Source organism: Labeo rohita, unplaced genomic scaffold, assembly GCF_022985175.1.
Source record: "Labeo rohita strain BAU-BD-2019 unplaced genomic scaffold, IGBB_LRoh.1.0 scaffold_353, whole genome shotgun sequence".
In the NCBI taxonomy this organism is placed as follows: domain Eukaryota; kingdom Metazoa; phylum Chordata; class Actinopteri; order Cypriniformes; family Cyprinidae; genus Labeo; species Labeo rohita.
In genome coordinates this window covers 15177-43079 of record NW_026129271.1, presented here as the reverse complement: position 1 = coordinate 43079, position 27903 = coordinate 15177, and the positions used below count along the sequence as shown (strand labels likewise).

At 33.1% G+C, this 27903-nt stretch overlaps 1 protein-coding gene across 1 annotated transcript; it reads left to right on the top strand.

The window, feature by feature from the left end:
* The first annotated feature begins 100 nt into the window (after positions 1-100).
* Positions 101-26068, top strand: mmel1 (membrane metallo-endopeptidase-like 1). The gene is made up of 24 exons (XM_051103088.1): positions 101-255; positions 2132-2296; positions 3611-3640; positions 4460-4522; positions 4611-4772; positions 4875-4955; positions 6172-6267; positions 9542-9660; positions 10488-10553; positions 10624-10758; positions 10871-10960; positions 12676-12812; positions 13694-13787; positions 13959-14087; positions 14389-14487; positions 16069-16152; positions 16302-16405; positions 16492-16550; positions 20252-20371; positions 20601-20734; positions 22371-22436; positions 22563-22658; positions 23050-23126; positions 24583-26068. Exons 2-24 carry the CDS (start codon positions 2140-2142, stop codon positions 24680-24682), a joined length of 2298 nt encoding a protein of 765 aa, XP_050959045.1. The 5' UTR covers positions 101-255; positions 2132-2139; the 3' UTR covers positions 24683-26068.
* The last annotated feature ends 1835 nt before the right edge of the window (positions 26069-27903 follow it).

Genomic DNA, 27903 nt, shown 5'->3' with positions numbered 1-27903 from the left:
CAGCGTCAGGCACAAATAGCGCCTCAATCGCCCCTCCTCCTTCACATCCCTCCCTCTCTCTTCCTCTCTTCTGCATCTCCCTCACTCAGTCAGTCAGTCAGAGGAACATCAGCACAGACAGCCGCTCCGACATCCAGCTGTCCGGACGCTGATTCATTTCACCACACACCAGCTCTGGGTGCAAACTCAGAAGGGGTGTTTGGGAAATTGAAAGGCGTCCTAAGAGGGCCAAACAAGGACTCCATCATCAGAGAGGTACGGCTTTGCATATTCTACAGTGTGAGGGTTTTTTTTTTGTTGAAATTGAATGGAATAGTTTCTCTTTAGTTTACAGGTGGAGTTACAGAGATGGATGCAAACAGACTTTTTAATTGATTTTACCCATCAGTTATTCTTTATTTTAGTGATTTAGTCATTTTTTAGAATAATCCAGCTTCTTGTCTGTTGCTTTTTGGTTTTTCTCGACTAGATTGTTTGATCAAAGGCATCGCTGCATGCAACTCTATAGCTAGAAGCTATAATTTTCTCTCTAAGAAAAAGAAACGGCTAATTTTCTTAATGCATACATGCAAATGAACTGTACTTATCAGAGTCAATGGTTTGGAGAATGTACTAGTCACCATGTCAAGTGATAACGAACATGACATAAAAATTGCATGCATGCATGAAATCTAAAACTATTTAAATAGCTTTTTAAACAGTTTATCATTAATAAATGTGAAGTTTTTATGATTGTAATTTTAATTGAGAGTCTACGTGGAATATTTGCATTTGGAAAAAATGCAATTGACCTTTGACCTACAGAAATGTTGTTATTAAAATGGGCGGATACGTAATATTTGGAAGAGACAATATACACATATACTATGTATCTATGTTTAATAGTATAAAAAATTGGATTTAATGCAAATTGTTGTTTAAATGCATGTCTAATAATGATATAGTGCATACACACACACTGCTATTTGTGTGTATTTATTAATATGGGTAATATAAATCCATAAGAACAATAATTTTTGCCTTCTGCACACCAGCTGACAGCTTTAAAACTAACGTCACAAAAAAAACTCAATATAAAAGCTACTCATTTCTAGATGAGCCTGTTTTCTCTGATTATTGTTTTGCCTTCAGACATCAAATGAGTCAGGAAATTAGAATTTTTACAGGAAAATTTATCAGCACTTTCCAGCTTCCAAGACAGAAAAAGTGCTGACGCCGATATGAGGCAAAGCGCGTCAGGTTCCCGCAGATTAAATACATTTTCTGATGTGATGGGGTAGGAGACGTCTCAGGAATGCCTCATATATACCTCTGTTTGAATCCAGCCGTTATTAAAAATGAAACAAGAACAAAGCTGTAGCTCTTTCTGAGTGCATTAACTGAGTGCATTAACTTTTTTTATCGACTGCATTAACTGCCTCATGTGTCGGTTCCCTAATGTCTTCAAGTCAATATGAAATCAAATGGTCCTATTTGCTTTCTTAATATGCGTTCTTGGTCCTATTGTTAATGATTAATCACTGCAGGCTTCAAGAGAAAGAAAAAAACTTGCTCCACCTGTATTAGATAGCAAAAAAATCTGGTTTTGTTACAGCAAACTCACAGATTAGCATAATTCTGGTGTATAATTCCCACACTACTATGGAAGGCAGTTTTGATGTGGACAAAAAAAAAAAAATTGGAATATAATAATTGTGGCTTTTAAACTCACAACTTGGATTTTTCTCTTGCAATTCTGATAAAAAGCCACCATTGTGAGATATAATCTTGCAGTTCTACGAGTTGACATCTCACAATTCTGATTTTCCCCCACCACGGAATAAAAAAAAAAGTAAATAACAATATTTTATTTAAAAAATCATACTTTTTTAATATCACAATTCTGAATTTTCTCATTAGAATTGTGAGTTTTAAAACTATTCGATTCGCTTTGGAGTATTGCTTGAATTGTTTTATTCAGTAGCTACACCGCTTAAACGTTTTTTTGGAGTGAAAAGTAGAAAATATGACACACGGATGCTCCACCTGTGGCTCTACAGCTCTCAAGCTCTCCGCGCTCAGACGCATTTTCATGAGCAATTACGCGTGCTCTCGGCCCTCTCCACCAACACTTCAACACTCTGTTCCACAGCTCCAAGAATGGGAAAATCAGAGAGTCAAATGGATATCATGGAGAAAAGCACTAAACCGAGGAAGCATCACTGGACTGTAGTGGAGATCGGACTGTCTGTCATTGTGCTTCTGATGAGCTGCGCTCTGGCTGGACTTATAGTGCTCTACACTTCAGCTTTGAGAGGTGGGAAACACGGCTGATTTCTGCTGCAAATCAGAAATGTTTAGAATGATAGTCACTCAGACACACCCGAAAGACCCAAACACATTCACAACCTTTGTAATACAATAAGAAATAATATGCATTCATTTATTTATAGACCATGTGGAGCAGCTTGTGCACTAGAAATATATATATATATATATATATATATAATATTTAGTTAATGTAGTATTAAAATAACACAATTAAGATTAGTATTATTAATAATATTATTTGTTTATATATTTTATAATTATTAATAATTATAAAATGTCTTATTTACTCCTAATGAACTCTTTAACTGTCACCCCCCATTTTTTTAAAATAGGCATGACATAGGCACTATCCAAACTTAAATTGTTGTAATTCATGAACACTTTGGAATACAGATCTAAGGTTGGTCTCTTTTTAAAGAAGACAGTCAGCAGATTATGGCAGAAGTGTATCTTCTTTTTTTAAAAAAAAAAAAAAAAAATTATTATTATTTTATAGAAGTTTAAATTTACTAAAAAGAAAATGCACTGTACCATTTTTATTTAATTTTATATAAAATACATATTTTACATAATAGGTTTTACCCTAAATTTGATATCAAATTAAAGTCTTATGTCTAAATATGTTATGTTCCAAATTTGAAGTTGATATGAAAAAAATTGAGGTTCCTGTTGAAGTTTGTTTAGGGCGTTATACCACAAACAGCCACCGGGTGCCATACAAACTCTATGGAATTTTTTAAAATGCATTTTTCTGTCACAAAAGTCTAAATTTCTCTGTCAATTTTACTTTTATCACAAAATAACCACCAAATATGAAATCCTGAGACTCAGACCTTTCCAATGACATTTTTTGTCAAGATTATAAAAAGTTTGGATTCTAAAAGACCGTAATGCATTTTGTAATATGACACTTGATATCGCCGCTAAGGGGGAGGAGACCGCCAAAAGATTTTACAGTACCATTTCCATAGTAACACAATGTCAAAATGGTTTTCATAGGATGATTCTTGGGCTTCTAAGCTTTCAAATGATATATAATTTATGATGATTACTAAAACATTTGATAGAGAAATAGAACAACGAAAAAAAGAGCGCCAAGCGTCCCACAGGTGGGACGGCGACAGTTAAAGGGTTAAACTATATAGAGTTATCATACAATGATACATCTCATAAATTTGCACAGAATTTAAAACATACAAAACATAAAATCGCCCACGATAATCATCTAATGTATAAAAGGCTCTTTTGAACACATATCTAATTCTGTTCTTTAAGATCTTGTATTTTCCTCTTATTTCAGAGCGTTTTAAGATAAATGAATCTTCAAAAGGTACAGTATCCTGTGAAGCTCACAGTTCATAAATATCACAGTTTTTGTAGTTTGGCATATTTTATCCACATTGTTCATTTAATTCTGCTGCTTTTTCATTTGTTTTTCATTTTTTTGAGTCTTGTCCTGCCATAAATCCTTTATAACCACTCCATATGTGACTCTAGACCACAAAACCAGTCGTAATGCTCAAGTTTTTGAAAACTGACATCTGAGCCCTGAATAAATAAGCTTTCCATTGATGTATGGTTTGCAACAAAAATCAAAATATTAAGAAAATCACCTTTAAAGTTGTCCAAATGAAGTTCTTAGCAATGCATATTACTAATCAAAAATTAAGTTTTGATATATTTACAAAATATCTTACTTAATGTCCTAATGATTTTTGACACAAAAGAAAAAATGGTCATTTTGGCCATACAGTGTATTGTTGGCTGCTGCTACAAATATACCCGCGCTACTTACGACTGGTTTTGTGGTCCAGGGTCACATATACTGATCAAAATTATATTACTGCACCTTGCATATATTATGTACAGTACACTTATGCACTGAGTACTATTAGCAATTTAAACCAGCCAATGTCAGCTTTACAAAATGTGCTTTAGTTTCGATGTATAAAGCAAAAAAGTTCACTTTGTTTCAATAAAATTGCATTATGTTGTTCCAGTTTTTCAGTGTTAGGCTGAAGCAGTAAGCTCTCATTACAGGACCTCAGTCCGAACATGCAGTTTGAGTGGATTAGGCCATATGATCTCGGCTGTGTTTGAGTCAGATATTAACCACATGCATGTTGTCTATCTCACCACATCACAACAGGGCTGAAATATCGATTAAACGCTGACAGCAATGTCTGTACAACCCCACAGTGTGTCACTGCCGGTAAGAACAAACATCTGAAAGCTTTCGTTTTACACCACCAGCTTAATGATATTCTAGATCTGAAATGATTATTTCCTGAATGAAACAGCTGCCCGACTGCTCCAGAACATGGACCCCAGCGTGGAGCCGTGCCAGAACTTCTATCAGTACGCATGCGGAGGCTGGATAGAGCGTCACGTCATTCCTGAAACCAGCTCGCTTCACAGCGTCTTTAATATCCTGAGAGACGAGCTGGAGATTGTACTCAAGGGTGAGTTATGTCAACTCCACGCAACCACGATGAGTATTATGGGTTTCTGTAGATTTCCCTTAAACATTGTTATCTGGTTGGTGCTGATTCATTATTGCACAGGGGTTCTGGAGATGGAAAAGAATGATGACAGAGAGGCCTTCAAGAAAGCCAAAACGCTGTACAGCTCATGCATGAATGAGAGTGAGTGAATTTACATATACTCTATGTTATATTATATATTATATATATATATATATACAGAATTAAACATGAAATTTGGAAGTAGAATCTTCAAAATTAAAAATTAAAGTAAAAAATGAATTAAAATGTATTACTTGTAAACTGTACTACAAAAGTCTTCAAAAATATATATTTTTAAAGTGTACAGCAAATATAACACTGCAAATGACAAATCGAATTTTACGAGATTCTCAAAAAGGTTACATTTGTGTAATTTTGTATATTTTGCTATAAACTTTGAAAGTATTGTATTTTATACTTAAAAAATTCAAAATTTAAACTTTTTTTTTTTCCCCCCAAATGGCTTGAATTAATTGTATAACATTACAGCTGACTGGTTTTAGGGTTATTATGGTTAACCAAAAATAAACCTATTATTTGATGTATTAAAACTAAACTACATTATTTAATGTATTAAAACAAACATTTTTGTTAAATGAAATAAAGCTGTAATGAAATAAAATACTAATGTTAAAAGCACTAAAATTAGTAACTGAAAATAAATAACTAAAATTGAAATAAAAATGTAAATTAAAACTGAAATAAAAACAAATGAAACCTGAATAGTAATATAAAAAAATAGTAATAAACACACAAAGACACACAATTAATAAAAATGACAAAATGTAAAATTACTAAAAATTAATTCAATGAAACATAAAAATTATAAAATTTAAAGGGATAGTTCACCTAAAATTTCTGTTATTAATTACTCACCCTCATGCCGTTCCAAACCCGTAAGACCTTTGTTCATCTTCAAAACACAAATTAAGGTATTTCTGATGAAATCTGAAAGCTTTCAGACCCTGCATAGACAGCAATGACACGTTCAAGACCCAGAAAGATAGTAAGGACATTGTTAAAATAGTCCATGTGACATCAGTGGTTCAATCGTAATTTTATGAAGCTATACAAGAATACTTTTTGTGTGCAAAGAAAACAAACAACTTTTCTTACTACCTTTCTGGGGCTTGAACGTAGTAGTTGCATTGTTGTCTATGCAGGGTCAGAAAGCTCTGGGGTTTCATCAAAAATATCTTCATTTGCATTCCAAAGATGAACGAAGGTCTTACGGGTTTGGAACGACATGAGAGTGAATAATTAATCACCTAAGTTTCTATTATGCTCTAATTATGCACAACTCCACTTAGTCTCGTCTCTCTGGTTCCCCCTGCAGTTCTGATCGAGCAGCGCGACTCGCAGCCTCTTCTCAGGCTCATTGACAGTATTGGCGACTGGCCCGTGGCCTCTGAGATCTGGAACGGCACATCAGGTACTAGAGATAGCGGCGGTCGCCTCTAATTCACTCTCGCAAAGAATGGCAGCATCTTGGGCTTATCTAAATGGGATAAATGCAATCGCTCCAGCTGTGCTGTCGCTGGGTGTTGATAAGGCGCTAGACTAATGGAAAAGTCCAGTGGTTTCACAGAGCAGCGGCCCTCCCGCTCTTCTGTCAAGTGTAGGGGAAGATAGAGCCGTGTCGAGGAGGGCGAGAGGATAAGAGAGCAAACCCACTGTGAAGATCTGCACTATGGCTCATTATAGACCTTGAGAGAGCAGAATAATTAAATGTAATAGAAGAAGATGGTTAGAGTACTATCTACTTATGCAGACATACACCTGACTGATTTAATATGTGCCTTTAAAGCAATTAATGCTGGTTGTAGATGACAATGGAGATGTTTTACCATAACCATTCAGTAACTGGCCACTGGAAAACCATCATTGCATCTATTGGTATCTGTTTTATTATGCAAACTATTAACCATTTGATTTCATGGGTCATTTTTAAGATTTACAGTTCGTTTTTACCAGAATTTTTAATAAAAGAGAAATTAACCAGTCATAATATGCAATGCACTCAGCGCTAATTAAAGTCAGCCAGACAGCGTTTGCAACCTTTTTGACTTCCGAAATGGACATTCAACAAGAAAAATGTAGGACCCGATTTTATCCATTGGGAATTAACAGGATCATTAACTAGAAAATGAAGCCAAAAAAATAAGAAGTCTGGCTGAAAAGTGAAGTCATTTCAGAGTAAACTATAAACTAAAAACTTCTTTTGCCCTTTGGATTAATGTGCTGAATCACATGCAAGATGTTGCAAGATCCCTTTAAATGCTTTGACAAATGCAATTTTCTCTTCTGTTTTGACGTGTTTTCTATTTAGACAGGAAGTTGATGAAGGACATATCAACTGGATTGTCCTCTTCAGTGAAATGGGAAAAAAATGCATTTGTTCTATTGTTTTATTTTATTCGTTGGGTAGGCCTACTTAGCAATTTTATTGCATACCATAAAGCGTATGTGAGCATATATTTTTTTGCTCTTTGGTGAAAATCCCTGTAGATTAGCAGTTTCTGATGTATTCAGACCAGCCTGTCGTGCACCAACAATCATGCCATGTTTAAAGTCATTTTAATCACTTTTCTTCTCCATTTTGATGCTTGGTTTGAATAGCAGATTGTCTTGACCGTCTCTACATGCATTAATATAGAATTGCTGCCACGTGATTGGCTGATTAGATGTTTGCATTAACAAGCTGTTAAACAGGTGTACCTAATAAAGTGTCTTGTGAGTGTATATCGCCTCAGACATGGCCTCAAAACCACAAAATGCAGTTAATTGCATCTTGACACAGCATATTAAAATGCGACATATGTAAAAATGCAGTGATGTGGTCAAAGGTGTCAATTTCGACAGATGCGTTAAGTAATGATGCATTGAAGTAATGATGCATTGACATGGATCTTGCAGTTATGTGAGTCATTTCTTGATTCAGTAGCTGCTTTGATGTTCATTCAGTGAATGATTCATCATACTGATTCAAACTGGAAAATTCCCTTTTCGAATGATTCATTAAATAAACCAAATCATTTGCTTGAGAATTGGACTACACGGATTGTGCTGCATGTTATGGCAATAGAGGGTATGCATTGACGCCACTGACAGCCGGACTGAGTGGCAAAACAGCCTTCGGCGTGAATGGATTTATTAGGGAAGATACAAAAACGCGAGTAAAACAAACGATGATCAGTTTAAACTAAAGGTTGCTGAACTTGATATAATGTTCCTAACAACTTAACAAGTATCCAGTAGTCAATGTATATTGATGCAGCCAGAAATCATGTTTTCTAACACTTATATGTGTTTGATTTTGACGCCGGGGGAAATAAATAAAGCAAATTTGCCTGTGAACTCATTTTGTAAATACAAAATGTTTACTTAAAAACATCCAGTTATGCAGAATTTAAGATGGTAAATATTTAGCTGATGACTTGTCAATACGATATACTACAATACAATATATAGGATATGATTTTACTACACAATTCAACATATTAACATGAAATGATAACTGCAAATCCGTGTTTCGCTGCCTGGAGACCATTTGTTTCTTTGAATTGCAGCGATTAATTTGCTTTTCTTTTCAGTAGCATTCAGCAGTCTGTAAAAATATACCGCAGATTTCTTGTGAAATCTCTTTGTACAGTCATGCGCAAAGCTCGTTTTGGTTTTAGAGGTGTTTTGTGTGTTGAAACCAATGCTGCCACTCATTCTTTTTGCCACTTCAGCTGACGGTAACGTCACATGCATACCCTCTATTATAGTCGAGCTTGTGAGGGGGGTGGGTGTGCTCTTACAAGATGCATCCAATCAGGTAGCAACTTCAGTGAGGGGCTGTGACAATCTGGCAATGGATTGGAAAACAGTGCAACATCGCTACTGGAAAGCGCTACGTGGAATACACAAAAATGCGGAGGCGCACTTGTAGCCTGTCATGTCAAAACTTTTTGTGTCCCACCTCAGTGTGAAAACCACTAATAATAGATGAAATCTGAACATATTAAACACGTATCTGCGCCAAGTATTTGGGAGCATTCTTCTACAGATATATACGTCACGTATATCAGTTACCTGGTCAGTTGGTCAGTTACCTGGATGCGCGGCCATATTGGCGATACTCAGATGTAAACAACAGCATGGACTGCATGGTTAATGCGCTACGTTCCGTAAGCTACAGAAAAACATGTGAAAGCTGCTAAATCATATAGAGAAGGACTTAGTAAGCAGGGTCGATGCAATATTTTGACAAACTAAAGTTAATAGGTGGTAAAGATACGTACGAGCAGTGTTAATTAAGATATAGCCTAATATTTCATCTATCTGACTGAATATGTTAAGAACAAACATGAATGTTGTCAGGACTCTTGCTCTGGAAATCCTGATTCAGTTTGGCCAACCACAAATGCCTTTTGTTCCTTAGACAGTTTTTTGCACTCTTCTCTTGATTTGTTATAACTTTTGGCAGTGTATAGTATTCCAAATGTTTTTCCTGGTCTGGCCGATTAATACAGCCCAAAACATGACAATAATTGACCATTTTCAGCAGCAATAATCAGCAAAATATGCGAGTTTTGTTCGGTTCGGTTCAGTGCAGCCAATATAGCCGATTAATGACACGTCATGAAAACACTCTATAGCATTTATATTGCCTCAAAGCGAACAGACATGGACTAAAAACCACAAAAATTTGATTTTCACAGAACAAGCATGGAGCCTGGAGGACACACTGGCTGTTCTGAACGCTCGGTACAATAAAAAAGCCGTGCTTGAGATGTTTGTGTGGCCAGATGATCGAGACTCCAGCCGCTACATTATCCATGTAAGTTACTGAGTAAACTGTATAGTTTACTCTCATGTTTACTCTTCCAAAAATACTATAGTATGTATGATGGTAATTCTGTTTTCTGCATGTTTATACCTAGTTAACAGAATTTTGGCTAGCATACTGGAAAGTTGAACAAATGTTCTCCAGTAACGTTAATAGAATGTTCATTAAGCATTTTAGTTGAACATTCTTTTAAATTTTTTAAAATGTAACAGTATTTTTTCAGAGTGTTCAGGGAACATTCAAAAGAAATATTCTTGTAACATTTTCAAAATGACAAAATGGAATGTTAACGTATAACTGCAAAAATAACTTATAACTTGCAAACTAATCCATTACTGATTCCAAATTACATGACAAAAATGATAGCTAGTAACATAATCCATTACTTTACACATTTTAGGTAATATAATCAGACTACTATTTGATTACTTTTAGATTACTAAATTACAAAACATTTGTAGAGCATATTTTTGTTTGCTGGGTATGCTAGCACCATGGTATTCCTTAAAATAATTATGTTTTTAGATGCCGTATAATTGCTGAATAGAAATACCAAGCCAGTGTTACGAGTTGTCAGTTTGATTGGTTTTAGTAGCACATCACCTTTAAAATACATGAAGCTAACAGCAATTTATTTTACCTAATAGCCCCTGATTAAAATGCCATTTGGAGCTTGAGCTAATAAAACGGAGTGTGATTTTTCATTGGGTTAATTATGAACGTTGTGCTATTGGATGATCTCATGCATACTGTAAACAAGCAGCAATTCAGATAACGAATTGATTTTGTCATTAAACAACATCCTTTTGTTTTCACAGGTCGACCAGCCAGTATTAGGAATGCCTTCAAGAGATTATTACCTCAGCGATGGGAATTATAAAAAGGTATGTTATGTCATTTTGTGAGAATGCTATCGTTATAAGCGACTCCCCCGTCATGTATCTCTGTGGGCAGGTGCGTGAGGCCTACCTGGAATTCATGGTTTCCATAGCAAGGATTGCACGAGAAGACAAAAACTTGACCCAAGATGAAGAGCGTGTGTGGGAGGACATGACTCAAGTGCTGGAGCTGGAGACAGACATTGCAAACGTGAGTTGAACTGGAGATGGTAAAACACAACAAACAACTTTCTGAAATGCTTCTGATACTGTAAATGTCATGCATTTACAGTCACGTGAATGTGTGCTCTTTGATTCAACAGGCTACCTCACCTGCAGAAGAGCGCAATGACATTACTGTGCTGTACAACAAAATGACTTTGAGAGAAGTGCAGCAAACTTTCAACCTCAATGTAAGTGCAGAAAGCAATGTGGGTTTTTCAATGGAAGGTTTTTGCTTTTACACTTCATCCCCCTCAGTCTTTAGTGTAGTCAGTCAAAACTGACTAGATGTACTAAAATAAAATAAGTCTCTTATGCTCACCAAGGCTGCATTTACTTTATCTAAGATACAGTAAAATCAGTAATATTGTGAAATATTATTTTAGTTTAAAATAAACTGTTTTCTATGTGAATATATGTTAAAATGTAATTTATTCCTTTGATACAAAGCCGAATTTTCATGCACCATTACTCCAGTCTTCAGTGTCACATGTTGCTTTAAAAATCATTTTAATATACTGATTTGCGAGAAACTCATCTTTTCTTATTATTTTCAATGTTAAAAAAAAAACCAGTCACTGCTACTTTGATCAATTTAAAGGATCCTTGATAAATAAAAGTATTAATTTATTTTAAAAATCTTTACATAAATTTACAGTTGAGGTCAAAAGTTTACATACACTTTGCAGAATCTAAAAAATTATTTTAGCAAAATAAGAGGGATCATACAAAATGCATGTTATTTTTTATTTAATACTGACCTCAGTAAGATATTTCACATAAAAGATGTTTACATATAGTGCACAAGAAAAAATATTAAAAAAAATGTATAAAACCGACCCCGTTCAAAAGTTTACATACACTTGATTCTTAATGCTGTGTTGTTACCTGAATAACTCACAGCTGTGTTTTTTGTTTAGTGATAGTTGTTCATGAGTCCCTTGTTTGTCCTGAACAGTTAAACTGGCTGCTGTTCTTCAGAAAAATCCTTCAGGTCCCACAAATTCTTTGGTTTTTCAGTATTTTTGTGCATTTTAACCCTTTCCAACAATGACTTAATTTTGAGATCCATATTTTCACAGTGAGGACAACTGAGGGACTCATATGCAACTATTACAGAAGGTTCAAACACTCACTGATGCTTCAGAAGGAAACACAATGCTTTAAGAGCTGGGGGGTGAAAATTTTAATTTATTTTGTCTTCTGCCTTCTGTAGCTTCTGAAGGGCAGTACTAAATGAAAAAAAAATAGTACTAAAAGAAAAATGTACACATTTTCATTCTTTTCAAAAGTTTTCACCCCCAGCTCTTAATGCATGGTTTTTCCTTCTGGAGCATCAGTGAGCGTTTGAATCTGCTGTAATAGTTGCATATGAGTCGCTCAGTTGTCCTCAGCGTGAAAAGATGAATTTCAAAATCGTACAGTCATTGTTGGAAAGGGTTCAAATACACAAAAATGCTGGAAAACCAAAGAATTTGTGGGACCTGAAGGATTTTTCTAAAGAACAGCAGGCAGTTTAACTGTTCAGGACAAATAAGGGACTCATGAACAACTATCATTTTCTCTTGTGGACTATATGTAAATATCTTTTATGTGAAATATCTTATCCAGGTCAGTGCTACATAAAAAATAACACGCATTTTGTATGATCCCTCTTATTTTGGTTCAGATTCTGCAAGGTGTATGTAAACTTTTGACCTCAACTGTATATAACAGTCTTTTTTTATTGTTTATTTTACATGCACCGGAACGTTTCCTACTGATTCCTGTTTGAGCAAGGATGTTGATCCAGGATCACATCCTACTTGTCCAAATTATGTTCGCTCATTGTTGAAATAAGATTGTGTTTTTCTTTTTCAGTCTTTTAGAGTACACACGTCTCTATTCTCTATTGTTTCTCTTTCAGGGCTTTAACTGGACGCGCTATATCCAGGGTATCATGTCCAGCGTGTCAGTCACGGTGCAAGTGGATGAACCCATAGTTGTGTACTGCTCACCTTACCTGGAGAAGCTCAATGATGTTCTTTCCAAGCACAGTCACAGGTGATGTTTTAGGTGCAGCTGTTTGACACATGACAAATGTGAGCTAATTCCTCATTGCCATGTCAGTTATGGGCATCTAGAAGAAATCAGTATTCTTATTCTTGTCTCAGTTGTTTCACTGAAGTACATTTCACTTTGTCATCTGTGCTTCTCCTAAAATTGCTAAAAGGAGAAATAAAATGAGACAAGTGTTGATACACAGTAAGAGTGTAGATTTTGATACTGAATGAATGTTTGAGTTTAATTTAAGTTGCATGTATTTAAACACAGTTTAAGACATTACTGAGATTTCTTCTAATCCACTCACGCTCTATTTAATCGCATTGCTGTCAAGAGACTTATTAAAGATTTCATTAGATTTCTTTCCCCCGACACTGTATGCATTTATGTTTCTGTATTTGGCAGATGCTTTTATCCAAAGCAACTTTTAAATTGGTTTAAATTAAATTTTATATTTTCTGATTTTATTTTACTATTTAAATAATTTTGTTCTGTGTTTTTGTCATTATACACTACCAGTCAAAAGGTTTTGAACAGTAAGATTTTTAATGTTTTTTTTAAAGAAGTCTCTTTTGCTCACCAAGCCTGCATTTATTTGATCCAAAATGCAGCAGATTTATCTTTATTTTAATTCGTTTTTAGTTTTAGTAATTTTTGCTTGTTTTTTTTTTTCATCTGATATATTTATTTTAGTTTATTTCAGTTAACTTAAATAGTTTTATTATTTGCTTTTTTAACAATAACAGCTGCTTCAATAATGCATTACAAATGCTTAAAAGGTGCGAATGAAAACAATGCAAATAAAATATAAAAACGTACAAGTTGCATAGTGTATCTTGCTGGATGGCATTAAACGGTCTGCACACATGTGATCTCTGCAGGACTCTGCAGAACTATCTGGCGTGGATGCTCATCATGGAGAGGGTCAGCAGTATGAGCCGCCGCTTCAAAGACGTGAGAGCGCACTACAGAAAGGTCAGACTCACTCTCAACAAACACAAACACACGACAGCTCTCGTGGCATTTAACACTGCTTTTAAAACGCTTACTGTTTTAGTCCAATAGGTTGTATTTATGTTTAGTATAGGGGTTCTCAACCTTGTTTTGGTCCCATTTTTCTTGGTTGCATTGTGCGTATTCCCCCAGGCTTTGCATGGCACTACAGTCGAGGAGGCGAGGTGGAGAGACTGTGTCCGTTACGTCCAGGGCAACATGGAGAATGCCGTCGGGGCGCTGTACGTCCGGGAAACCTTCTCTGGAAACAGCAAACGCATGGTAAGACCAAAACACCAACCAACACACCACCAGACATAACAGGAACATCCTCACTCAAAACTTTACATAATCAGCTATTATTAGATTGACATGGATTGTTCAGACTCTTCTGATGATGGTTTGACAGTATGTCAGCTGTGAGGCAGAAGTCAAATGAATGATCCTAAATGATTTGATAAAACTCTGCATTGTGTATATAGATGTATTTTAACCGATTAACAAAGAGCGATTTCAACTATATGATAAAGAGTTTGAAAAGTGTTGTAGTTGACTTTAAATGTGTCTCTGCACTGTTGTTCAGGTGCGTGAACTGATCAAAAAGATTCAGGAAGCTTATGTGGAAACGCTGGAAGAACTGAGCTGGATGGATGAACAGTCCAAGGAGAAGGCCAGAGAGAAGGTCATATTAATGGACACAAATCCTAATGAATAACTTTTATTTTTGAAATGTATTTCTTTATTTCTGAGATTTACATACCTTTTTTTGTCACCAGAACACCTTTGACCTAAAATATTTACTTAAAGTATTAGTAAAAGTTCAACATTAGTAAAATTTCACAGTTCTGATGCACGACATGCTGGTAAAAATAAATAAATAAATAAAATAAAAATTGAATTAATATATTTATTTCTGTTTTTAATGATTACAGATTTTTATAAACTTCTTGACTGTATAAAAAACCAGTGGTGAATATAAGAAATTTGAGATTTTTTTGTAATTTTTCTAAATAATTATGTATTATATCAATTTTTTTATTCATGAATTATCATAAAATAAAGATGACTTTTTAAATAATATAAAATAAAATAATTTATTTTTCAATTAATATATTTAATGCTATTTTTAATAGTTATTCATTTCTATAAATGTCTTGATTCTATTTAAAAAAGTGGTGAATATAAGAGATTTAAGGATTAAGATTTTTATCATGAATTAATAAAAAAATTTAATTAATATATTTAATGCTATTTTTTAATAGTTATATTTTAGTTTAGTTTATTTGTATTTTATAAATAATATTTTTTATATTTATTTTTATTTTTTTAAATTAATTATTATAAAAATAAGTGTAATGAATATGAATATGAATATTTTTTTTAAGTTATATATTTTTATAAACTTCTTGATTCTATAAAAAACTATTAATGAATATAAGAAATCTGAGATTTTTGTATTTTTTATAAACTTCTTGATTCTATAAAAAAACTATTAATGAATATAAGAAATTTGAGCTTTTTATTTTTTATTAAAATTTTATAAATAATTATATACATTTTTAATGCACTAATTACTATAAAATAATAATGTATTTTTAAATAAAATAAAAATATGTTTGTTCATGAATATGAATATATTTAATATATTATTATTATTATTATTATTATTATTTTTTTATATTATTTAAATATATTATTAATATATTTTATTTATTTCTAATACTTCTTGATAAAAAGCCAGTGGTAAATATAATACATTTTTATTTTAATTAATTAACTATTATAAAATATTTTTTTTTTATTTCAGTGAATATACTGAATGTTATTTTTAATAAGTATACATGTTTATAAACTTATTGATTTTATAAAAAGCCAGTGGTGAAATTAAGAAATTTAATTTTTTTTATTATATTTATTTAAATATTTTATTTATTACTTATTAGCATAATTATTACATATATTTCAAATAATATTTACAAATAATCACAATTAATAGCATTTATTTACATTATTTTGTTTTAACTTACATTTTTGTTATGCATTTTATGTATAATAATTTTATCTTATTTTTATTATCATTATAAACTGGATTTCATCTTTAATCTTATTTTATATTAATTAAGGTATTTTTATTTTTTCTGTTTTTTTATTGTAAAGGTCTCACAAAAAGTTCAAATAAAGTTTATTATTATTATTATCAGCTCTTACTTTCCTACAGTCTGAGCTGTTTTTGTTTTTCCAAACTGTTTTCCATGTTTTGCAGGCCATGGCAATATCGGAACAGATTGGTTATCCCGACCACATCCTCGAGGAGGAAAATAAGAAACTGGACGAGGAGTACACACACGTACGGAAACTCAGAGAACTTTGACCTCTAAAGAAATTACCGTCCAAACCAACTGATATCGATTTACATAAATATGAGAATAATGACAGCTTAGACAGAAGTACATCTGTGTGATATTATCATCTTTTCCTCTCTCTGTCTGCTCGCAGCTCAATTTCAGTGAGGAGAACTACTTTGAGAACATTCTGGAAAACCTGGCTGCATCAGCCCAGAAAGGTCATAAAAAGCTGAGGGAGGCTGTGGATCCTGACATGTACGAAACACAGAAATAAATAAAGAAATGCTAGAAAGAAGTTTTTTACTCTGTGAATCATGTTTTTCGTTTTTTGAATGTTTTAGGTGGATTATTGGTGCGGCTGTGGTCAACGCTTTCTATTCACACAACAGAAACCAGATTGGTAAGTTCACAGCCATACAGTCAGAAATAAAATAAAATAAAATAATTTCAATAATTCAGACGTAGTCAGAAATAATATTGTAATATAATATATATATATATATATATATATATATATATATATATATACATATACATATAATATAAATTATAATAATTATTTATTATATAAATAATATAATTTAACTCTCACAACAGTAACAAGATTAGTAAATTCATAGCCAAATAGTCTGAAATAATATTGTTTTGTATATGTAAAATAAAATTAAGTAAAATAGAATAAAAAAATATAAAACAATAACAATACAATTAAAAGTTAAATTGCAAAAATAAAAATGTGTTTAACACTCACAACAGACACAGGACTGGTTAATCCATAGCCAAATTATCAGAAATAATATTGTTTTTTATAAAATAAAATAAAATAAAATAAAATAAAGTAAAATAAAATAAAATAAAACATTTAAAAATTAAATTGCAAAAATAAACACTTGTTTAAATCTCACAACAGTAACCAGATGGGTAAATTAATAGCCATATGGCCAGAAATAATATTCTGTTCTATAATATAATATTGAATATTATGTCATTTATAATAATATTTTTTAAATGAAATTAAATGTATTCATTTAAAAAAATGTAACATTTAAATACATTTTAAATACATAAGAAATTTTAAATAAATTACATAAATTACAAATAAATAAATAAAAAATACATTTCTCACAACTCTCACAACAGAAACCAGATTGGCAAGTTTTCAGCCATATAGTCAGAAATAATATTCTATTGTAATATATAATCATAAATAAATAATAGATAATATAATATAATATAATATAATAATACATTTAAAATATATAATATAATACAATATTATGTAATAATAAATATTAATAATAATAACAATAACAATAATAATAATGATATATTACAATAATTTTAAAAATGGTATAAATTAAAAAAATTAAAATGCATTGTACTTGCAAATGAATCCAGACAGGTAAGGTAACAGCCATATTGTCATAAATATTACTCTATTATATTATATATTAATATATTATATTATTATATAATTCTGTTCTATTCTATATTCTATGATATAAGTAATTTTCTTTCATCGATTTACCACAAATGGACAATTTAGAAAAAATAACATTAAACATTTACTTAATAATTAAATATATAGTAATTTTAGTTCACCATAAAAACAACAAAATGCACGAATCCACTTGAGGAATCGTTCCAGTTCATCTAGAGCAAAGGTTCGCCAGCACAGACCAGTGCAGCCTAAACCGATCTTTCCAGCGGAGAAGGCCACAACCGCAAACTAAAAACAGCAGCGCTGTCCAAACGTGGGTCTTCTGTGAAGTATTTGTTCTGGTCAGATTTCTCCTAAGCTGTTGAGGGCTCTCAGTATAAATGCTTTCTCAGCCCATTGTCATAATGGCTCTAATGCCTGTAGTGCTTTTCTCTTGTAGATTAAACAAAGCTAGTTTCAGGCTCCACTGCCCACAAAGCTTGCGCTTCCAGAGATGGGCTCTGGACGCCGAGTGCGCGCTATACAGCCTGCGTTAATACAGAGATTACAAAAGCCAAGTGATTATGCAGATTTTCAGCGGGAGAAATTTCCACGTAATTACTCTTAGATTGCACATTTTAATGTTCCTGGACAATCTGGGAAACACTTCAAGCTGAATTGCCATTTGAGAGACAAGAGCGGCAGCTGTAACTGCCGACACTGTGTCATTTCGAGCCCTGCTATAGCTGGAGGACGATGCACAGCAGAGACGTTTCTGCTTCTGCTATCTAGTATACACCATTACCATCACATTATTGAGCGTTTTTTCAACTATGGGTGCTTTTGGTCATGTGGAGACTCTTTAAAAGCACTTTTCACTAAAGACATGAAAGCAGAGGAAAAGACAAACTGATTCAACTGACTAAGTCACTACGCTGGAACTGCTCCGATTGATCGTGACTTTGATCATTCAATTCAAGTGATTCGCTAGTAAGAACCAGATCAAAAGAGCCATTTATTTTCGAATTACGGCATCGCTTGCAATGATTTTAAAAAGCATGTGTAGTGATGGGTGAAACTGAACTTTTCGCAACTCTGAATCAGTTAAACTATTGTGTTTCGAAATGATTCACTGTTTCAAAACGACCCAATTGGATCACGTATCGCAAATCATTTGATTCAAATCAGAACTTTGGTGCGGGTTTGCGATTCATTTGATTCAGATCGGGACTTCGCTGCACGTATCGTGACTCATTTGATTCAGATTGGAACATCGGTGCGATTTCGCTGTTGGATTCAGATTGGGACTTTGGTGCAGGTTTGTGAATCATTTGATTCAGATTGGAATTAGAGAGCGGGCTTGCGAATCATTTTTCGAATTGAATGATTTGTGTTTCACACTCCGAAGTCCCGATGTGAAACGACTGTTCGCGAATCATTATTCAGACTGGGACTATAGAGTGCGGATTGCGAATCATTTGATTTATAGATCTGAACTTTGGAGCAGGTTCATGATTCATTTAATTTAGATCGGGACTTCGGAGCACGCATCACAAATCATTTCATTCAGATTGGGACTTCGGTGCGATTTCGCTATTGGATTCAGATTGGGACTTTGGTGCATGAATCGCAAATCATTCGATTCAGATCGGGACTTTGGTGCAGGTTTGTGATTCATTTGATTCAGATCGGGACTTTGGTGCAGGTTCGCAATTCATTTAAATCAGATCAAGACTCCGAAGTCCCGATGTGAAATGACTGTTCGCGAATCATTATTCAGATTGGGACTATAGAGTGCAGATTGTGAATCATTTGATTTATAGATCTGAACTTTTGAGCAAGTTCACGATTCATTCGATTCAGATTGGGACTTCGGTGCAGGTTCGCAAATCATTTGAATCAGATCAGGACTTCAGAGCGGGTTTGCGAATCATTTTGCGAATTGAATGATTCATTATTCAGACTGGAACTATGGAGCGTGGATTGCGAATAATTTGATTTATGGATCAGAACTTTGGAGTGGGTTCATGATTCATTTGATTCGGAACGGGACTTTGGAGCGCGTGTTGCAAATAATTTGATTCAGATTGGGACATAAAAATGTACTAACTAACTTTCCCCAAAACTGATTACAGCATAAATTTACACAGTTTGACTAAACATTTACGCAGCTTGATTGGAAATGATATACAGTACAATATAAATATTTAGTGATGTTTACCTCAGTTTTTTGGTTTTCTTTATACATTATATATCTCATGTATAACTTGTTGATATTGCTCTCTTATGAGTAAATGAGTATGCTAACATTTGAAACTAATATAATTACTGGTAACTGATTTAGATCATTTGTATACAATAAATATTAAAATACAAAAATATATAAAAATGATAGAATCAGAATTCATATAAATATGTTAATATATAATTCATACATGCATAAATAAATAAATAAAAGTTACTTTCTAGTTTTAATGTGACCTTGAGAAAAATTCTAAGAAAACACATGAAATTTTAATGAAAAATCTGCCATAAAAGTGTCCAAAGTTACACTCTGTTACTATTAAAATGAGTTGTTTTCACATGTGACTCAATTAGTATCTCAAAAATGCATTTCCTGGTCAATTACCCAGGCATTATGCTGAATTTCATCTCTTTCTATGCATCCATCTTTCTTTCAGTGTTTCCTGCTGGCATCCTCCAGCCTCCGTTCTTCAGTGAAAAACAGCTGCAAGCTCTAAACTTTGGTGGAATTGGGATGGTTATAGGACATGAAATCACTCATGGATTTGATGATCACGGTAATATGCGTCGCATCTGATTGATTGTACCAATTACCAGTTAGCTGTGGATGAATAAACAATGTGGATTTGTTGATTATCTTGTTTACGTGTGATGTATTAAACCCTGCGCCGAAGGAGGAGTTTTAAATATCACGGATAAATTGTTCTCCGTCGGACCAAATGAGCAACCGCAACGATGGTCTGTTTATATGACTGGTCCAAAAAAATGAAATATTTATTTTCACAGGCCGTAATTTTGACAAGGATGGAAACATGTACAACTGGTGGAGCAACTACTCTGCCGAGCGCTTTGAGGATCAATCTAAATGCATGGTGGAACAGTACGGCAAATTCAGCTGGAAACTTGCAGGAGGCCAAAATGTAAGTTGAACTTCACTCTGGATGGAAATTGAAATATGAACTTTCAAAAGTGAACCAATAGATGGTTTGGATCTGACCTAAGCATTTCCACTGACCTTTAAAAAAAATCTGCAAAAATAACTTGGTATAAACAGTTAAAACTAATATACATTTTTTTAGCCACTAAAAATGAATGGATTTTAAAACTAGACAGAGATGTTTACATTTAGATTAAAAAGTTTAACTTTTTACAAATGACTCCAGTTATTTACTAAAGTCATTTTTTCTGGTATATTTATTGTTTTTTTTTAGTGTAAACTGTACTGTATTCTATTTTGCTTTTTTTAAGGATGTTTAAATATTTTTCATAAGATATGCCGGCAATTTCTGAAACTGTATTCGCCACAACATCAAAGTCTGTCAGTTCTTCCAAAACCAATAATATCCACCTTTAATATATACATTCACTGTAAATGATTTTCTTACTTAGTATTTTTGTCTTGTTTTCTGGTATAAATACCATAGATATTCCTAAATCAAGATACATTTACTTGAAAAGCAAAATTACTTAAGATATTAAGTCTTGTTTTCTGAGAAATGTATCAAATGTTTTTGTTTTTGCAAAAAAAATCTGCCAAAGGGGTAAGAAAAATAATCTTAATTAAGAGGGAAAATGAGTATTTCTTTCTTGACCCACTGGCAGATTTTTTAAAGCAAAATTTTGACGGAATTTGTATCTAAATACATATTGTTGCAAGAATGTTTAGGTATTTATACTAGAAAACAATACTGAAATACTAAGATTTTTATTTTTTTTCGCAGGGTTCATTTTATAGCTTATATTTTGGTCTGTAAACAAATTGTTTTATTCCTCCTAAAAAAAACCCCTAAACAAATAAAAACAAACAAACAAAAAAAGACTACAAAAAACAGTGCTGTTGTTTTAAACTTAAATTAATTTATGTTAATGAAAATAAAGCTGAAAAAAAAAGAAAAACCCAGACTTAAAATAACAGAAATTTTGCTTTGACAACTAACTGCAAATAAATAAATAAATAAAATTTAATATGATAAAATAATATAAATGTATAAAAATGTAATAATAAAAATTAATGAAGATAAATAAATGTTGGGTTTCTAAAAACTAATATCTTATATATATATATATATATATATATATATATATATATATATATATAAATAAAAAAAATGAATAATAAGTTAAAAATAAAAATGTATAAAAATAACACATTTACAATAGTATATAGAAAATAAATAAAAGTATACATATACATACTAATTAATAAAAAATATAATATATAATTTTTATATATTTTTTATTATTTTAGATATTTTTATTATATATATATATATATATTGATTACTATAATATTAAATTAGCAAATACTATAATAACTAAAATAATAAATAAAAATGAATAAATTAATAATAAAAATGCATAAAAATAATACAATTTTATAATAATAATTAATAGAATTAGAGAAATAGAATATATATATATATATTCTATTTCTATATAGAATATATATATATAGAATATATATATATATACACATACATACTAATTACTATAATATTAAATTGGCTAATACTATAATATTACATAAATATACATAATTATGCATAATTATTGCAGGTCAGTGGCATCACAACATTAGGAGAAAATATTGCTGACAACGGTGGAGTTCGTCAAGCATATAAGGTTTGTATCATTAATTCCCTTTAATCAGATATTAACCTAGTGAAACCTGCTCACAACAATTTTCATCAGAACATGTATAAATCTGTTGATGTGAATTTGTTTTCGCTGTTGTGTGTTTGATATTAGGCATATATGAAGTGGGTGGAGAGGGAGGGCGAGGAGGCCCGTCTTCCCGGACTGGATATGGATCACAAGCAGCTCTTCTTTCTAAACTTTGCCCAGGTATGTGACCATGAATGACATCCACTTTAGGACGCCTGCATGTGTTCACCTCGATGCCTGTGCAAGGTCAGTCTCACAAAGAGCGTATCAAATTAAACTGACACTGCTTAAAAGATACAGGTGCTGCTTAACCTCTGGAAAATACATCACCACAGGCTCTCTAATATGTGCTTAAGGCATGAAATCAGTGATTGAATCATGCCATCCGATGGGATGAGTGCTGTTTTAAAGGACTTGGGTTTGAAATGTTATTATTTGGATGGGCATCATTCAAAATATCTTGTTTGCAAATGACATTCAAGCATAAAATGCATGTTAGGTCAAAAATAATGTTTAAAAATGGTTAAAATGTGTTTAGCTAGCATAATGTGATTATTTTTATTGAATGTAGGTCTGGTGTGGTGCCTGTCGCCCAGAGTACGCCATTCAGTCCATCAAAACAGACCCACACAGCCCTCTGGAATACAGGCAAGAGCTTTCTGCAAGATTTGTGAATTAAATATGAAATAAGTCACAATTTAAAAATGACATTAGATAACATAATTAGCTATTAAATACTTAAATATAGCAAAAAAAAAAAATTAATTCTTGAAACGTACAATTTTCTACCTGCTAACACTTTTAATGGATTATAAAACTCAAAATTGTATAAAAATTGTAAACCACTATTTAAAAGTTTGGGGTCTGTAAGATTTTTTAAAATTAAATTTTAAATAATTTTAAAGTCACTTATGCAAAAAGGCTGCATGTATTTGATTAAAAATACAGTAAAAACAGTAATATTGTAATATTACTACAATTTAATATAGCTATTTTCTATTTGAATCTGTTTTAATATGTAATTTATTTTTGTGATTAAAGCTGAATTTTCAGCATCATTACTCCAGGCTTCAGTGTCACATGATCCTTCAGAAATCATTCTAATATGCTGATTTACTGTTCAAGAAACATTTTTATTTTTTATTATTATTATCAATATTTAAAACAGTTGAGTAAATTTTTTCAGCATTCTTTGATAAATAGAAAGATCCAAAGATCAGCATTTATCTGAAATAAAAAGCTTTTGTAACACTATACACTATACCATTCAAAAGCTTGGAGTCAGTATCTTTTTTTTTTTTTTTTTGGGAAAGGAATTTTAAATTAATACTTTCTTTTGTTTTTTTGTTTTTTTTTAGCAAGGATGTTTTAAATTAATCAAAAGTGATGATAAAGACATTTAAAATGTTCATCAAAGAAACCTGAAAAAAATTCTACTCACCTGTTTTTAACATAATAATAATAATAATAATAATAATAATAATAATAATAATAATAATAATAATAATTTTTTTGAGCAGCAAATCAGAATATTAGAATAATTTCTGAAGGATCATGAGTGGAGTAATGCTGCTAAAAATCAGCATTGAAATCACAGGAATAAATTACATGTTAAAATATATTCAAATAGAAATAAGTTATTTTAAATAGAAAAATATTTCAATTTTTTTTTTTTGATGTATTTTGGATCAAATAAATGCAGGCTTGGTGAGCAGAAGAGACTTCTTTAAAAAACCTTAAAAAACTTACTGTTCAAAAACTTTTGACTGGTTAATAGATATGTAAATAATAAGTATTACATATATTATTTACAACATTTTCAAGCAAAACTTTTTTTAAAAAAAGGTCATTTTGTGCTTTATTATAACTGACTTAACAGTTCACATATCCAACAAAAATCGTCAAAACAACAGCTGATTCAAAGACACTGAGCAAACATTATGAACAAAAGTGAAGAGAAAACATCCTGCAGCACATGTAGTTATTTAAGACATTGAGACATTTTTAAATGTGACTTAAGCGTTCAGATACTTTTGTATCTGCTGTAGGTGTTAATAAATTGTAAATATAAATAACTGAGTGTAATTTTTTTTGTTTTTAACAGAGTTCTAGGGTCCCTCCAGAACTTTGAGGCGTTTTCCGAAGCATTTCATTGTGCACGAGGAACTCCCATGAACCCCGAGGAGAAATGTCGAGTGTGGTAACCTGCTGCCTGGAGTTACGGGAGTCTGTGTATATTTTACGAACCAGGCAGCGGTTAGGAGAGCTTGGATCATATTATGTTGTGCTGTGGCAGCTGCCTGTCTGTTAGTCTGATGTGACAGACACGACCAAGGTGTTAGACACCTATATGTGTGACTGCATAGATGTCTACTGTGAACTTTCAAAATGCGCACATATAACCAACGAGTGCAGGCGTCGTGAACGTGCACAGTGAGGGTGTTGTTTTTCTGAAAAAGAGGCATGCTTGTTCATTATCTATAGCAAGGTCCTGTTTGCCTGTTTACAGGTTTCTTCTGACACATTATTAATTTTGGCATCGAAAGACACGCGTAAACGAAATAGTTTCATTGCAGCGACAGGGCTTTTTGACATCAGATTATTTTTCCAGATTATGTAAACGGATAAATCCCTCGGTTGGCTTTCGATTCTGTCGGCTCTCCAAGAAGGTATCCGTCGTGCTTGAGCGATCCCGAAATCAGCCAACAACTGCAGGCTTGGAAGCCGATAGAGATTGTGGTTTGAATAGAAACCAGTCAAGGCATCATGTTTCGTTTCATAATAAGCAGCCTTGAAATATTTTGATTATGCTCTAAGAAATTATTTTTTCTTTTCTAAAGCATGCAGAGGAAAGAGTCCTATTGAGCGCGGTTTTCCCAAAAAATCCTAATGTATGTGCTAGCTACACTATACAGTATGTTTCACTGAAAAATCTGTCTTTTTTTTTTTTAAAGGCGAGGGCTTAGCGTTATGTAAACGGGCCCGTGTTGACAATTACCTGACAACCTTAAGACTGTTAAAACCATATATCGCTTCAAGCTTCGTGTTTTTGTCCATAAATAGCTCCGATTCATGGCTGCCTTGCAATTACACGACAGACTTCTGTTAAAGCCAGCAGATAATGGCAGGAAGCTGCTGCAATACAGGAATGAATTAAGTACAACGGGTCACTCAGACTGTTTGTTCGTTTCATACAAGCTGTTCGTTCTACCAGGGAACATTTCTGCACGTTGCGATTACACAAAGTTTTAGCATGTTTAAGAGCAAGAGTTTGGTCTAGAGAGACATGTAGTAAAACTGAAAGGTCTTTATCTGTTCAGTCCTCCTGGTTTGGTTTTCATTTGGGATTCTTAAGAAATCACTGCAGCATTAACATACAGAAATAGGACCTTTTTTTAAAATCAGATCAAGATCATTTCCTAAAGCAAAACATTTTAATACTCTACAACCATTTTTTGATTGATTATGGTCATTGGTGTAAACGTTCATATCATATAACTCTGCTGGAAAAACAGGTTATAAAAATTTAATGTGATTTAGAACATGGTAGCTGCTTTGCTACAAGTCTACCAACTCCAGCTGGAAAACAACACTTTACCACAGGGGTCACCAAACTTGTTCCTGGATAGCCGGTGTCCTGCAGAGTTTACCTCCAACTTTCCTCAACACACCTGCCTGGAAGTTTCAAGTATACCTAGTAAGACCTTGATTAGCTGGTTCAGGTCTGTTTGATTAGGGTTGGAGCTAAACTCTGCAGGGACACCGGCACCTCCAGGACTGGGTCTGGTGACCCCTTGTTTACCAGGTCAAAGTCCAACTGATAAACCATTTAGACTAGCTAGAACACATTTTTTGCTTGTATGGTCATTGGTGTAAATGTTCACTTCACAAAAACTTGCTGGAAGATAACAGGTCGAACCATGTTAAAATGGTTGCGTTGGGTTTTAGAACATGGTAGCTGGTTTGTTATTGGTCTACTAACTAGCTTGGTCAAGATGGTCTACCAGGTCAAAGTCCAGCTGATGAACCATCTAGACTAGTTTGAACCAACTATAAAATCACATAAAACCACCAACTGTCTTGATTTTTCAGCAGGTGTGTTGCTTGTCTACCAGCTCTAGTTGCTTTATTACTGGTCTGCCATCTCTAGTTGGTTAATTGCTGGTTCACTAACTCTAGTTGCTTTATTACTTGTCTACCAACTCCAGTTGCTTTATTACTGGTCTACCAACACTAGTTGGTTAATTGCTGATTGACTAACTCTAGTTGCTTTATTACTTGTCTACCAACTCTAGTTGCTTTATTACTGGTCTACCAACTCTAGTTGGTTAATTGCTGATTGACTAACTCTAGTTGCTTTATTACTTGTCTACCAACTCTAGTTGCTTTATTACTGGTCCACTAACTCTAGTTGTTTTATTACTGATCTACCAACTCTAGTTGCTTTAGTTGCTTTATTACTTGTCTACCAACTCTAGTTGCTTTATTACTGGTCTACCAACTCTAGTTGGTTAATTGCTGGTTCACTTACTCTAGTTGCTTTATTTCTTGTCTACCAACTCTAGTTGCTTTATTACTGGTCTACCAACACTAGTTGGTTAATTGCTGGTCCACTAGCTCTATTTGTTTTATTACTGATCTACTAACTCTAGTTGCTTTGTTGCTGGTCTACCATCTCTAGTTGGTTTGTTCCTGGTTTACTAGCTCTAGTTGCTTTATTACTTGTCTACCAACTCTAGTTGCTTTATTACAGGTCTACCAACTCTAGTTGGTTAATTGCTAGTTAACTAACTCTAGTTGTTTTATTACTGATCTACCAACTCTAGTTGCTTTATTATTGGTCTACCAACTCTAGTTGGTTATTTGCTCATCCACTAACTCTAGTTCGTTTGTTCCTGGTCCACCAAATCTAGGTGGTTTGTTGCTGGTCTACCAACTCTAGTTGCTTTGTTGCTGGTCTACCAACTCTAGCTGGTTATTTCCTGGTCCACCAACTCTAGTTGCTTTATTGCTGGTCTCCCAACTCTAGCTGGTTTGCTACTGGTCTCCCAACTCTAGCTGGTTTTTTGCTGGCCTACCAACTCTAGTTGCTTTATTACTGGTCTACCAACTTTAGCTGGTTTGTTGCTGGTCTGTCAACTATAATCAATAGCTGTCCAGCTGATTAACCATATACTTGCTTAAATCATTTTTACTTAAATGACCTTTGGTGTAAGTGTTCACATCAAACAACCCTGCTGAAAAAAAAAAGTAAAGTAATCAAGTTGGCTTTTTGAACATGGTTGCTGGTTTGTTTCCGGTCTACCAACTGTAACCAGCTTGGAAAGCTGTCCAGCTGATTAGCTATAGACCATCTAGACTAACTTGAACCAACTCTAAAAATCACATAAACCATGATTTTCCAGCAGAGAATATATAATTTTGT

What these genes read in the sequence shown, in the direction of transcription:
- mmel1 (XM_051103088.1), top strand. Translation starts at nt 2,140, where the DNA reads ATGGGAAAATCAGAGAGTCAAATGGATATCATGGAGAAAAGCACTAAA. An exon ending in CAGCTCATGCATGAATGAGA is followed by an intron (nt 4,956 to 6,171) that starts GTGAGTGAATTT and finishes TTCCCCCTGCAG; the next exon opens with TTCTGATCGAGCAGCGCGAC. An exon ending in GAGGCTGTGGATCCTGACAT is followed by an intron (nt 16,406 to 16,491) that starts GTACGAAACACA and finishes TGAATGTTTTAG; the next exon opens with GTGGATTATTGGTGCGGCTG.